The sequence below is a fragment of the Cydia amplana genome, chromosome 11 (assembly GCF_948474715.1).
Source record: "Cydia amplana chromosome 11, ilCydAmpl1.1, whole genome shotgun sequence".
NCBI lineage: Eukaryota > Metazoa > Arthropoda > Insecta > Lepidoptera > Tortricidae > Cydia > Cydia amplana.
Window position 1 is genome coordinate 546118 of NC_086079.1, and position 13751 is coordinate 559868.

The 13751-nt window shown below is 37.1% G+C and overlaps 1 protein-coding gene across 1 annotated transcript in view; it reads left to right on the forward strand.

Moving 5' to 3' along the window:
* LOC134652291 (uncharacterized) overlaps window positions 1-13751 on the forward strand; it is a 306378-nt gene that overhangs the window by 60307 nt on the left and 232320 nt on the right. The window contains exon 2 of the mRNA XM_063507464.1: window positions 4933-5354. Within this exon, the coding sequence (XP_063363534.1) occupies window positions 4979-5354 (376 nt within the window). The 5' untranslated portion in view covers window positions 4933-4978. The remainder of the gene's footprint in view (window positions 1-4932; window positions 5355-13751) is intronic.

The following is a 13751-nucleotide window of genomic DNA, read 5'->3' on the forward strand; positions in this document are numbered from 1 at the left end:
AACCACTTAAATAGCCTCACCTATATATTGTGAGTATTATAATTATACGTGATTATTTTTATCAATATATCTTAAATTTGAATTGTACGCCCTGACGTTTATCGAACGACACATTAACAAGTACGAACTTGTCTGCGCGCGAAACGTTGTGGACGCAAGAGCTAATACGGGACGTCCACATGAATAGCCTCAGTGTAACATAATCGTCCAAACCGTGCATTTAAGTTTCGCTTTCAAATTTATTTTATTATGATTAGATAATACAGATGGCATTATATTAAGTACCTGCAGTAACGCGATAAACACAGTGTTTTTGTGACTATGGGACGTGGTAAAAACTTACAAGTTTAAAAATTGAAAAGGTTAATTTTTATTTAACTCTAAAATTATCCCATCGTGAGATAGCTAAAAAAATAGGTCGCAGCCCTAAAGTTATTAATAATTATGTTAAAAATAAGGAAAATTACGGCCACCAGTATAAAGGACGCACAAAATTTGCCACTACGGATCGTAAACGTCGACTTATTTTACGCACTGCTCCAAATTCCACCAAGACCGCCAGGCAAATAGCTAGTGAAATAAATACTAGAGCATCTCTCTCTACAGTTCGACGGATTATTAGAACATCATCCCACCTCAAACGAAAAAAAATCATGAGTAAACCTCCTTTGCGCGAACAACATGTGGCGGGTCGATTGTCTTTTGCTAAAAAGTACATGTGCTGGAAAACCGAGTGGCGAAATGTGATTTTTAGTGATGAGAAAAAGTTTAATCTAGATGGTCCAGATGGATTTAAATATTATTTTCATGACCTAAGGAAAGAACCGAAAGTACTATCACGTCATCATTCAACTCTCGGATCGGTGATGGTTTGAGGAGCAATTTCTTACTATGGTACTGTTGATTTAATTGTGGTAGACGGAAGACTAAATGCTGAAAAGTATTTAAATTTATTAAAAGAAACAAAAAGTAAGATCAGTAAAGTAATAGGTAGAAAAAAAAAATGTTTTTTCAGCATGATAATGCTCCCATACACACGTCAGCCATAGTTACAAAGTGGTTTGAAGAAAACCAGATTGAAGTTCTAGATTGGCCATCCTTGTCCCCTGATCTGAATATCATGGAAAATGCCTGGGGTTGGCTTTCTCGGCAAGTTTATTACAACGGAAGACAGTTTAGTAATAAAGAAGAACTGATTCAAGCTATTTACACTGTTTGGGATTCTGTGGACGTTAATGACATACATTCTTTATATGAATCACTACCTAAACGTATTTTCGAATTAATAAGGTCTAATGGAAGGTATACGAAATATTAAACGAAAGAGTTTGAATAACTAAACAGTATCTTTTAGCATGTGAGGCTATTCAAGTGGAAGGGTCAATTATTTGTTTGACGTTATTTCTTGAAACTTTGATTAGATAACAATAAATATTTTATTTACTACTACAAGGCTTCTTGTTTTATTTCATATTTAATGTTTAATGTATATCTCCTTTTTATATTACTATGAGAAATATTAATTTTGGTGAGTGAGGCTATTCAAGTGGCTGGCACTGTATATAACATTCGTAAGGGATAGAGCCGTCTACGATAACTTTGCACCGTTTGTGCAAAGTTAACACAATACATATACCTAAGCATAGATAAGATAACTTAAAAACCGCCTGGGCGGCAGACATCAAAACTTGCCAAGACATAAACAATTTTTATTTGTCGAAATAAACATTCTAAAAAATTACAATAACGGTGCCGTCTTACGTGATAATTATATCGACATCGACATATACAGTCAGACACGCTCTTATTATCTTAACAATAAAGTCGCATCAAGATCATTTTGAACACCTGGCCCGCTTAGCAACTTCTGCTGCTGACTGTACCTAGTAAGTATGTATGTAAAATTGTGCATAAGACAGGTTAAGATACAATTAAAAATAAAGTACCTATACAATGTAAGAAGGCGAACTTATCCCTATAAGTTTCACTTGTCCTCCCACTATTTAGACGTCAAACCAAATACCTCCCTACAAAACGGAGTATTCTAATAACACGACTCAAGGTGATATCAAAATAAGTTTTTGGCAAAAATTTAATTTTTGGTATACGCTTATATCGCGGACTGTACTTTTCTTACGACAGACAACTAATACTCTTCGAGACAATTCTAAAAACCCCTAACACAATTATTAGGTTGCATTGTTTCATCACAGAGTTCCTATGACCACCTCCTGTCTCCATCATCAGATCAGCTCGATTACCATCGTGCAATATTATGGTACCCCACAATATTGCATTGTCACCCGACTTACATGTGTATGCAAAGTGTCAGCTCAATCGGAAACCGGGAAGTGGATCAAATTTAACTTGCAAGATTCCATTACATAGTTACATACAGGTCGACCTAATAAAAGCGTGTTAATGAGTTCAAAACCACACTATATAGTTACAACACAATCGGCCTCCATGTTACATTTACTGGAAAATACTAACGAAGGTCATTTATTTAATGGATTCTTTCTTTCCGATTACCTCGCCCTTTGCACCATTAGGGACAATTTGCCGACCTTCGCCTTTACTCGGCCTTGAAATATTGATAATACATGTCGTGTTGCGTGTATCGGATTAAAGGGACAACTTTTGTAATTGACCGAGCATTAGCGAAGGTCTCAAATTTAACTTGGGTAAAATGCTTTTATATGTCCGGATGTTCTCCTCTGCAGGTTGCATTTCTCAGAAAATTCTCGTGAAATATTGTAAGTATGATGATTAAAAAGATTTTTTTTTTTGATTCAGTTTTTGTAAATTTTTCAATATGGCTTACTTTTGAGAGTTTTTGATTTTTAAGCTATGCTCGCGAGGTCTACAGTGTTTTTTCGATTAGTACTCTGTGTAGCTGTGTGTGTAATCATTCACCTCAATCTCCTGGCGATACCTATAATAATATGGCTCGGTTAGTCGTTTTCGGTACGGTACCCGGTTGAAAATGTTGAAATGGCCGAGCGATATTATGTAAGCATTCTTTGAGGCCGGAAATGGGTTTCTAGGCCGGAGCACGCTAACCTAAACAGTGAGCACTATCGGAAAACTTTTAAATAAAGATTGTCTTTGGAAAGAAGTTGCATATTTAAGGAGGCGGAATTATTATTAAAATTGAGAATGGCCCGATTCAGATTAAACAACTTATTACGGTTTTGATCGTATTATTATTCAACCTTGACGATCACTCACGCTGATTAGTGCATGTGAAATAAAGAAAGTCGTGCTGATGCACGCCAATCACAAAGTAGGCCGTCAAGGTCGTATCAAAACCAGTTAAAAATCATAACATTTTTTATTTGGAATCGACCACCTAAACAATTGGAAAACTTTTAAATAGAGATTGTCTTTGGAAAGAAGTTGTATATTTAAGGAGGCGAAATTAAAATTGAGGAACTTTAGCTTGTATTAAAGTTTGATTAGCGAAGTGGAACGGCGAAAAAGCGCTGGGGCCCGTTTCTCAAAAGCTTGTAACTAATAATACAAATGGATCTCACTTTTTGACAACTTTTGCTAGAAAGGGACTTCCACTTGTATTACAAGTTACAAGCCTTTGAGAAACGGGTCCCTGGTAGTCTAAGGGTAAGAGCGTGCGACATTCAATCCGGTGGTCGCGAGGTCAATCCCCAGATGGTACTAGTTTTTCGGAATTTATAAACGATATCTCATTTGATATTTAATTTTATCAGTCGCCTTTTGGTGAAGGAAAACATTATAAATATCATCAATAAGCACTAGTTTGCCCTCGGAATATACATCTTGTATTCAATAATTGAAAATAATATTTATAAGTGAAAATGTATCGGGTTGACAGATTCAACCAATGGTGTCGTGAACATTTCCATACAATAATTTCTGTTTGGTGTTTTCTTTCTACGATTGTCATTTGTAAACAGTTTCCATTTACAATTGTTTGCATGTGTTGCCTTTCATACAGTTTCCGATATATAGGACGAGTAACGTACTCACAAATATCTGAACAAAATTTACTATAACTAATCACTAAAAATATCTGACGCAAAACCATTTTCACTTGGCAACGTTCTCAGGTTAGTGAACCATTTTTCCAATGAGTTAAAAACATGTTTTCTGGCTCGGTGTTAGTGTTGGCCTAGGGCTTAATGGAATTACTTCCCGCTGATTTATAATGGGGGTGGAATGGGGCCCAACTGGAATTGGCCGTTATTTCAAGGACTCCAAGTTTACGAGTGTTAAATTAGGTTTTGTTGATTATGGTAGTACGCCCTTGAGGAAAGCAGTAAAAGTACTTATAATAATTAAAAGCAAAAAGCCTTCGTATATATGCATATAGGTACTAATTTTGTAGTCTAGTCGGTAATTTCTGACACAAAAAAACAATACTCAAGAATTGCGGGTTCAAAGTTTAATTTATTTACCGACGTTTCGACTAAGTACTTTCGACACAGGTTTCACTGGTCGTGGTCGCGGCTCATCGCGGATTTTGCTGGGACATCAGTTGTCCCAGCAAAATGTCAAAACATGGATTTGTGCAACTACCCGACGAAAAGTATATGAAAAAGTTTGGGGTAGACATCACATTTTCAAACCACCCACTACTCGTACACATAATGTTAATTTAATAACTATTGTCAATAGTCCGACGCGCAAGTCGCGCAACACTCACAACCTGTGTCGAAACGTCGGTAAAGAAAAGTAATAAAATAAATTTCGCGATAGACCCGTCTATAAATGTGAGTTAATATGTGTTCAAAACGCGAAAGTTTTAAAAATTACATTGAACGGTTTTGCCGATTCTCATCGTTTAACCCTTACCCTTTTAATAAATAACTGAGACCTTAGACAGTTTGGTGCACTGACATCTTGAATTTTCCTACCTATTGCCCAAAATTAATATATCTTTATTTGTTCCAGATTCCGATGACGCCATGAGCCACATCGCCGTACCCCCGCCTTAAACATGGCCACAAACAACCTCCCATGTAAAACCAAGCAATGGACGACAAAGTTAACAATGCGGCTGTGCTCAGTGAACTTACTAGCGGCCACCATACTAGCGTGCTTACCATACATCTCCACTTTAACTTTGCCGAGCGGGGACCCGGCGCCAGGCCGCTCGCCCGGCCCACCCGAATCTGAACTATATGTCACTTTAGATACGGTTGAAAATGTAACCGATGTGACCACAGAAATGAGTGAGGTGGAAGACGCATGTGCCTTCGCGAGGAGTGAAAGAGAGGTAGTGACGTTGAGTGAGACGGATAGTGAAGTGAATTTGACGGTTGTGCATGCGGTGTTTGAAACGGAGCAGCTTGTGAGGGGCGTCGTTTATGAAGGTGAGCTTAGAATCTAGATCTAACATTAGGTTTTAGGTCCTAGATTTTTATTACTACAAATTGACCAGCGATAAACCTGCGGCGTTATGAGGGTCGCATTTTTGTCACTTGTCATGTCATGTGTCACTTTCGCACTTACATAATTGTTAGAACGTGACAGGTATGATGACAGGTGATAAAAAACTGACCATCTTAAACCTACTGCAGGCGGGATGGCCTGACAATCCTATATAGAGTCTGTGCGGAAAGAGAAGAGTCGTGGAATGTATTAGGCTCCATACATTCCACGACTCTTTTCTTTCCGCACAGACTATAACTAAGCCACATATATGTGATATATCTTTTGCAGCTGAAAATGTTTTTATAACTGATGAATTCTTCAACTAAGTCTAATAAAAAAAAACATTGAGTAAAAGCAAACCAAATGATATAATATGTAAATGGTCATAATTAGACGGGATACCAAAAAAGTGTCCCTCCTAAAGTCCAAATTCAGGTTGTTAGTTACATCGCTCAATCTAAATGTATGGAACATGATTTTTCCTAAATGAACCTTTCAACCTTTTCAACTTTTTGGAAACTTTTCGCAGCTTGCACATTTGTACCCTAATCTGTAGCTAAGAGTCGTTAAGTTCATTAAAAATATGATATTTTGATTTAGGTATACACTGCGCTTCTAATCTAAAGTGTGGAATTATATTTATTTATTTATTTATTTAGAAATTTAATTCAGGCAACAAGGCCCATATTACAAATACCTTACAGACTAACATACATATGTATTTTATAAACTTAAAACTAGACACTAGTTATTTAGTCGATAAAACGGCGTGGCTCCGTTGCATCGGCTGCTCCTGTGTCGGATTCGGCAGTTTGCCCCGGAACCTCCGAAACACGACACCCTTCGGCCATAAGTCGGCGCACCCGATGGTCCCCTGCAGCGGTCGCGGTACGCGCACCACAAAAGAGTTGAAGTGCACGTAGTGGCGCGATCGAAGCGGGAACACCCTCAGCGTGTAACCGGTCTTCTGGTGCACATACTCCACAACTTCAGCAGCCGTGGCGGTGTAATGCAAGCGCGATACGTACAGCGCCTTACTCATTATACGAGTATATATACTCATTATTATTATATGTCAGATGCAACGCAAGGATGTGATAGTTGACATCTAATTCCAATAATTCGAGCATCTATAGTTACGAATATAAGAAATTGTTTTGAGCTCTCTCGCTCGCGATAATAACACATCAATATCTAACGCAATAAAAAAAAAATACCGCTCCAGAGGCCTTTTGCTGCCTGCCTATCTCTACCGCTTAAATATGCCAGCGATAGAGAACCAGATAACGAAATTTCAATTTTAATTTTTTGGGTAGGTCCTCAGGTTCGCCCCAGCCTTGAATTTCCCTTTACTCGGCGAGTGATTAGAACTGATATACAGGGTGCCATTTGAGTCGTGATCAGTAATATATTTTTGTAACTCAATAAACAACGAGCAATTTAATGCCCCTACTCTTACTAAAATCAGACAAGATTTTTTTAATATTTTTGTTTATTTTTTGTCATTTATTTTACTTTTACAAGTGGCAATGTGGTATTTAAACAGCTTTGTAAGATATTTCAAATGAAAAATTAAGTAAATTTTATTTCTAACTGGGACAAATGACAAAATTGATGTTAATGACAGTTCCGATTCAAAGAGGCGATTCAATTTACTAATTTTAAATATCTTAATAAGCCGTTGTAATATCCTAAATCCACTTATAAAAGTAAAATAAATGACAAAAAATAAAAAAAAATCTTGTCTGATTTTAGTAAGAGTAGGGACATTAAATTGCTCGTTGTTTATGGAGTTAGAAAAACATATTACTGATCACGACTCAAATGGCACTCTGTATTATTGAAAGCGCCTTTTGATTAAGCTGTCCGCCGCCCGACGTCCTTGCTCAGGTAAATTCGGCAGGCGCTCATCCCAAACTGGGAAACTCGGCTACAAGAGTCATCAATTTACCGCTACTCTGTTATTATTCCAAGCTTATGTTTTAACACTGTTTTGACGTCAAAGCTGAGCAAACGTTGAGATTGTTTTGAGTTAAAGTTCAACTAAAATTACTTAGGCACCAGTCAGCCGGCGAGTAGCGTGAGTTTTGCGCAACCGCGTTTTCTTTTTAATAAGTTCTAGGTATGATCAGTCAGCGATCAACAATCAACATCTACACATGCGTTTCCTGCGTGAATAAATACATTGCTAATAACTTCTCGTCAGCAATAGGACATAGGTATGCCAAACAGCTTTGTTATGCGAACGGCTAAGGAGTGGTGGAATTTACTTCATGCAAATCTATGTTCCCAGTTTAAATAAACGATATTTTTAAAATAGAGAGTGAATAGACATTTCTTACGCACGCTTAAGCATGCTCTATCCTAGATCACATCGGCACTTACCATCAGGTGAGATTGTGTTTCAGTGCTTACCTTTTAAAAAAATCCGGATAAGTGCGAGTTGGAATCGCCCACCAGGGTTTCGTACTTTTTAGTATTTGTTGTTATTGCGGCAACAGAAAGACATCATCTGTGATAATTTCAACTGTCTAGCTATCACGGTTCATGAGATACAGCCTGCCTGGTGACAGACAGACAGACGGGCCGTTTTTATCCTTCGGGTAGGTACGGAACCCTAAAAATAGGTGGCTCTAGCGTTAACTGAGGAATAATTATTACAATGTTAAAGATTTAAATAAATACAACCTTAATTCCTTTAACATAAAGACCGTGTATAGTCGCCATCATCTGATATATCTATATCGGAGCGGCTAAGGCGCTCACAAATATCTGAACACGCCTTTACTTTCAGGGCATTAGAGTGCGTGTTCAGATTTTGTGAACATCATGGCCGCTCCGATATATCTGATGGCGACTGTACCTTCCATGATTACAAATGCTACTTATACAAATGTTTGTCGGCCCTTTAAATACGAGTAAAAGCATTCCTCACATTTCTGACTCTGAGCCCCGTTTGTGGGTAAATTATGTAAACAGGGTTTCACTGTACAATGTTTGAATGTCGAATCATTTTTAGGGTTCCGTAGCCAAATGGCAAAAAACGGAACCCTTATAGATTCGTCACGTCTGTCTGTCTGTCTGTCTGTCCGTCTGTCCGTCTGTCCTTCTGTCCGTCTGTCTGTCCGTCCGTATGTCACAGCCACTTTTCTCCGAAACTATAAGAACTATACTGTTGAAACTTGGTAAGTAGATGTATTCTGTGAACCGCATTAAGATTTTCACACAAAAATAGAAAAAAAAAACAATAAATTTTTGGGGTTCCCCATACTTCGAACTGAAACTCAAAAATTTTTTTTTCATCAAACCCATATGTGTGGGGTATCTATGGATAGGTCTTCAAAAATGATATTGAGGTTTCTAATATCATTTTTTTCTAAACTGAATAGTTTGCGCGAGAGACACTTCCAAAGTGGTAAAATGTGTGCCCCCCCCCCTGTAACTTCTAAAATAAGAGAATGATAAAACTAAAAAAATATATGATATCCATTACCATGTAAACTTACACCGAAAATTGGTTTGAACGAGATCTAGTAAGTAGTTTTTTTTTATACGTCATAAATCGCCTAAATACGGAACCCTTCATGGGCGAGTCCGACTCGCACTTGGCCGCTTTTTAGCTTTTAAAGGGTCGTGTAAAATAGAGATTGAGAAATTTAATGTCTATATAAATGTTCGTTGCAGATGTTTACAGGCTACGGTGACCGCTTACTATTAGGCGGGCCGTATCCTTGTTTACCGCCGACGTGGTATCACTACATAGTATAAAACAAAGTCGCTTCCCGCTGTCTGTCTGTCCCTCTGTATGCTTAGAACTTTAAAACTACGCAACGGATTTTGATGCGGTTTTTTTAATAGATAGAGGGATTCAAGGGGAAGGTTTATGTATAATTTAGCCGGGGCGGGTCGCTAATAGTAAGAAATATTATTATAAACACATTTAGTGCCAGCGGGAGCTAATACATGCTACGAGCGAACCCGATAACATGGGCTTTCCCATTTGTAGCCAAAAGCGACTACGACTACGGGCTATAGATGATTTATACCTACGCCAAAACCTTTGAAAGGCGTTTTTAGGGCCGTTTTCCGTAGCCAAATGACAAAAAACGGAACTCTTATGGATTCGTCATGTATGTCTGTCTGTCTGTCTGCCTGTCCGTCGGTCCGTATGTCACAGCCATAGCCATTAAGATTTTCACACAAAAATAGAAAAAAAAAACAATAAATTTTGGGGGTTCCCCATACTTAGAACTGAAACTAAAAAGATTTTTTTTCATCAAACCCATACGTGTGGGGTATATGGATAGGTCTTCAAAAATGATATTTTTTTTTCTAAACTAAATAGTTTGCGCGAGAGACACTTCCAAAGTGGTAAAATGTGTCCCCCCCCTGTAACTTCTAAAATAAGAGACTGATAAAACCAACTAAATCAACAAAATATATGATGTTCATTACCATGCAAACTTCCACCGAAAATTGGTTTGAATGAGATCTAGTAAGTAGTTTTTTTTTAATACGTCATATATCCCCTAAATACGGAACCCTTCATGGGCGAGTCCGGCTCGCACTTGGCCGCTTTTTTTTCGTAAACGACGAAAACGATAACTTGAATTGAAACGCTTTTTTATTTAAAGTTAAATTATGTACTTAAGCCTTCTTATTCGCTAGGTGCACGACTGGTGCTGCCCTCATTTTGGCGGACTTTCTACGTTAAAGCGGCTGCCGCTAGTACTAATGGCGGACATTCCATAAGATTACTTGTGTTTGTGACGATCAGCGCCACTTCCCCCTCCACCGACTTCGCACCTTGCCAATAGAGACATTTTAAAAATGAACCAGTAAATTCTAAAGGATTTTTTATTTAACTTTAACAGGAAAAATAAATTATATTATTTTGACCCAACTACAGTTCGTTATAAACTTCTCCTTTTTTAAAGTTGGTTACATATGTATAGTCACACAGGCATCAACAATTTATTGATTGACAATACATTTATCAAAATCGGCTCATTTTTTGGTGCTATAGTGCAACATACGACACAAACTTACATTAGGTGGACTGTTAAAATCATAATAATATAAAAAGTTGAATAAAAAAAATGTATCAACTTTTTTTTCGAGAACGATTTTTCTGCTCTATACAGCAAAACCGAGGTTTGAACCCACAATTTTTGACCACCAAACACAATATAAAAGGTACATAGCTAAAATCTAACCGTTAAATAAATAAAAAATAACTTACGCTGGTAAAATAATTCAAGAGAAAGTTCCAAAGGAAAACTTTGCTAGTGCTTAACCAAATTAGGTTCGTGTAAATTAATTTAGTTGAATTTAATAAATTAGTGTACACATGCAATAATTAATATTCATGAATTTCGTGGCTTTCTTGTTTTGAAGCGTTTGCTATCTAACTTTGAAGGAATCTGTGGCGGTAGATAAATTAGTTTTCACCACACCAGTTTGTAAAGGTTAATTTATCAACACTGGTGAGAAAGTTCGATGCTAATTTTAGGATGTTTCCTCATGTTGCATCATTGACATCATTGTACGTAAAATTTAATTTCGTGAAGAAAATTTAAAACTATCTAACTAGCCAAACCCAGTAAATTGACTAGAATAGAATAGAATATGTACTTACATTTTATTTGCTTCAAATGTGGTACAAACAATATTACAAAATTTTCACACACACATCATCTAAAACCAGTCAAAATGCTCTTTGGCCATGAGATATTTTCGCTACTAGCAACTTACCTACATATGGCAATAATGGGCGGTCGGTATACAGGGTGCTTCCTGTAACAGGAGCAATCAATTAAACTAAAGGCTATACTCCTCAAACTGACCAACATTTGTTCAGGAACTTTTAAAAATTATGAATCCTTTAGACTTCCTCTTTTTCATACAAAATAAATATTGCCTTCAATGTACGCTGACATCAGTGTGTTTGACGTTGCTTGTCACGCTTTAAACATAACAAAATTTGCAATACATTGCGTCTTAAAATAAACTTTAAAGTGTAATAAAAATCAAAACATGAGTTATTTTCAAAAGTTGCTGAACAAATGTTGGTCAGTTTGAGGAGTGTACTCTGTATGCTGTAGCATACAGTTTAATTTAATGCTCCTGTTACAGGAAGCACCGTGTATATAGTCAAATAAAATGTCAGTACCGGTCATGACAACGACTAATTCCAAACCATTGTTTATTGAAGTTCATTCAAAATATTATTTCATGCTTTGAATATGTTTTTTGGCGTTTTTGTGGTAAAATTGTTTATGATTGCGAAACCTTTTCTTCTTGTTTACATCGGTCACTTCTGAAGACTGTCTGATTCTCAAAGAGTCTCCTTGGGAGTAAAATAAATAAGTACCACTGATAATCCGCACATGACGAAGACCAAATAAAATCTTGTCGGGGTATAAAAACATCCATCTATTTTTGCGTAAACTATTCTCATTATCAATGTGCGAAGAATTCCTAATGGATAACATTAGTGCTTAATGTTTTTCTGTTTCTAAGTGCTTTTCTTTATACGAACTTCTAACACCTATTTATCAAGCCTATTCAGCTTTCAGAGTGCAAATTTACCGCGCAACGTATTACTTCTAACAAACCACATTGTCTGCTTCTTGCAAAAATCGTCTGATAATTCACCTTTGTTATCTTGGTGTTTTCATGCCAGTATTTTTGAAACAGTATTTCAATTGTTATCTTTTATTCGATTATAGATATAGATAGATATATTATCGGGTTAGATTCGAATTCAGGGTAAAATATACGCGATATGACTAATTTCAACACACAATATACCACAGAACATATTAAAGAGGTTAGAATGGCTATCGCGCGCAGTTAGTATCGGAACCGGTGTCGCCGCTCGTTCCTCTCCACATTTACTAACACTCGCGCAACGGTAGTAAAAACTAGCTAGCGCCTTGTGTGCGTGGTGAATGGATACGCCTCCTTTAGACAGATTTGATGTCTGGCTTCTTAATCTGAAGGTTATTGTGGCGCAAAAAGGCATGTTTATTCGTTTTTCGGTCAGCGCGGGCGAGTAGCATGCGAGCGTTTGCTCAAAACCGGCGGCGACACGTACCCTGCTCGCATCGCCATTCTAACTTGTTCTGTGCAATATACCATATGCAGTGTACCATCACGCTCCGCGATTGTTGCGCCATTTAGGGTCCTAGTTAAATTGGTTGTTCAATACTTACGCTATAGAATTTCCAATTTAGCAAGAACCCTAAATGGCATAACAATCCCGAGTGGTGACTGTACATGTCACAGTCCGCATAGATAGCAGCGGATAGACTACGAGTCTAAATTATATAGCATTCTCTAGTTTCTTTACAGAAATAGATGTCTCTAAATGTGAAATGATTGTCTACATATTTAAGACAAGTTAAAACACAATAAAACAAAATAGATACAGTATGCTAATATACATGCTGCATGTTTTATATAATGCAGATTATGACGTTCGTGATCATAATTTTAATAATTTTGCTTAATAGCACGAACAAGACAAATCTCATCAATAAATACATAATATTATGTATGTTCTGTGTAGTGTGTCGTGTCCGCGATCCATCACGGTGGAACAAAAGACAGAAGCGTGGAATTGATTCCGTGGCTCGGAGACAATGCCTGCTCTGGCCAGCCCGGCCCAGGCGGCCCAATACAATATATTATAGCTATGTAGCTGTAGGCACTAGTTCTAGAGGTTTCCACACATTTGAATCTCAAACGATTTAGGGTAAGCGATGTGTTAGTTACAGCACATCTAGTGAGCAAATTACTCAAATTTCTGTCCATTCACGGCAAACAATTGTGGGTTTTGACTCACTACAGAGTAAGTTGCTTATAAAGCTAATTATCCTTACTTGAACTTAATATTAAATTTGTTTAATATTTACATTTAAAACAAACGGCTTTCAAATTAGTTACCTAAGTTTAAAAATCCTGGTCACGGCACCAAAATGTAATGAAAATCGACTTAATCTACTGTATTAAAAAATGTTTTATTTTCACTTCTATCTTAAATAAACTAACCGAAAGCTGAATTTCCTACAGTCGATTTATAACGTCACTATCCTGTTTTTGTGCAATAAAGTAACATGCATACACACATAAATACATACTTTCATATAGGTAGTCTAAACGTCAACGTTAGACTCCATTTAGCTGGCCACGCATGCATATTGCATGCATTGAATTGATTTTGGCGAACACAGAGAAACAATAGAAGCTCTGATGTGTACGAACGACGTCCAAAATTACTTGTTAAGCCTGCATTGTACTATAGTTGTTTAAATGCTTAGTTCTCGGATAAG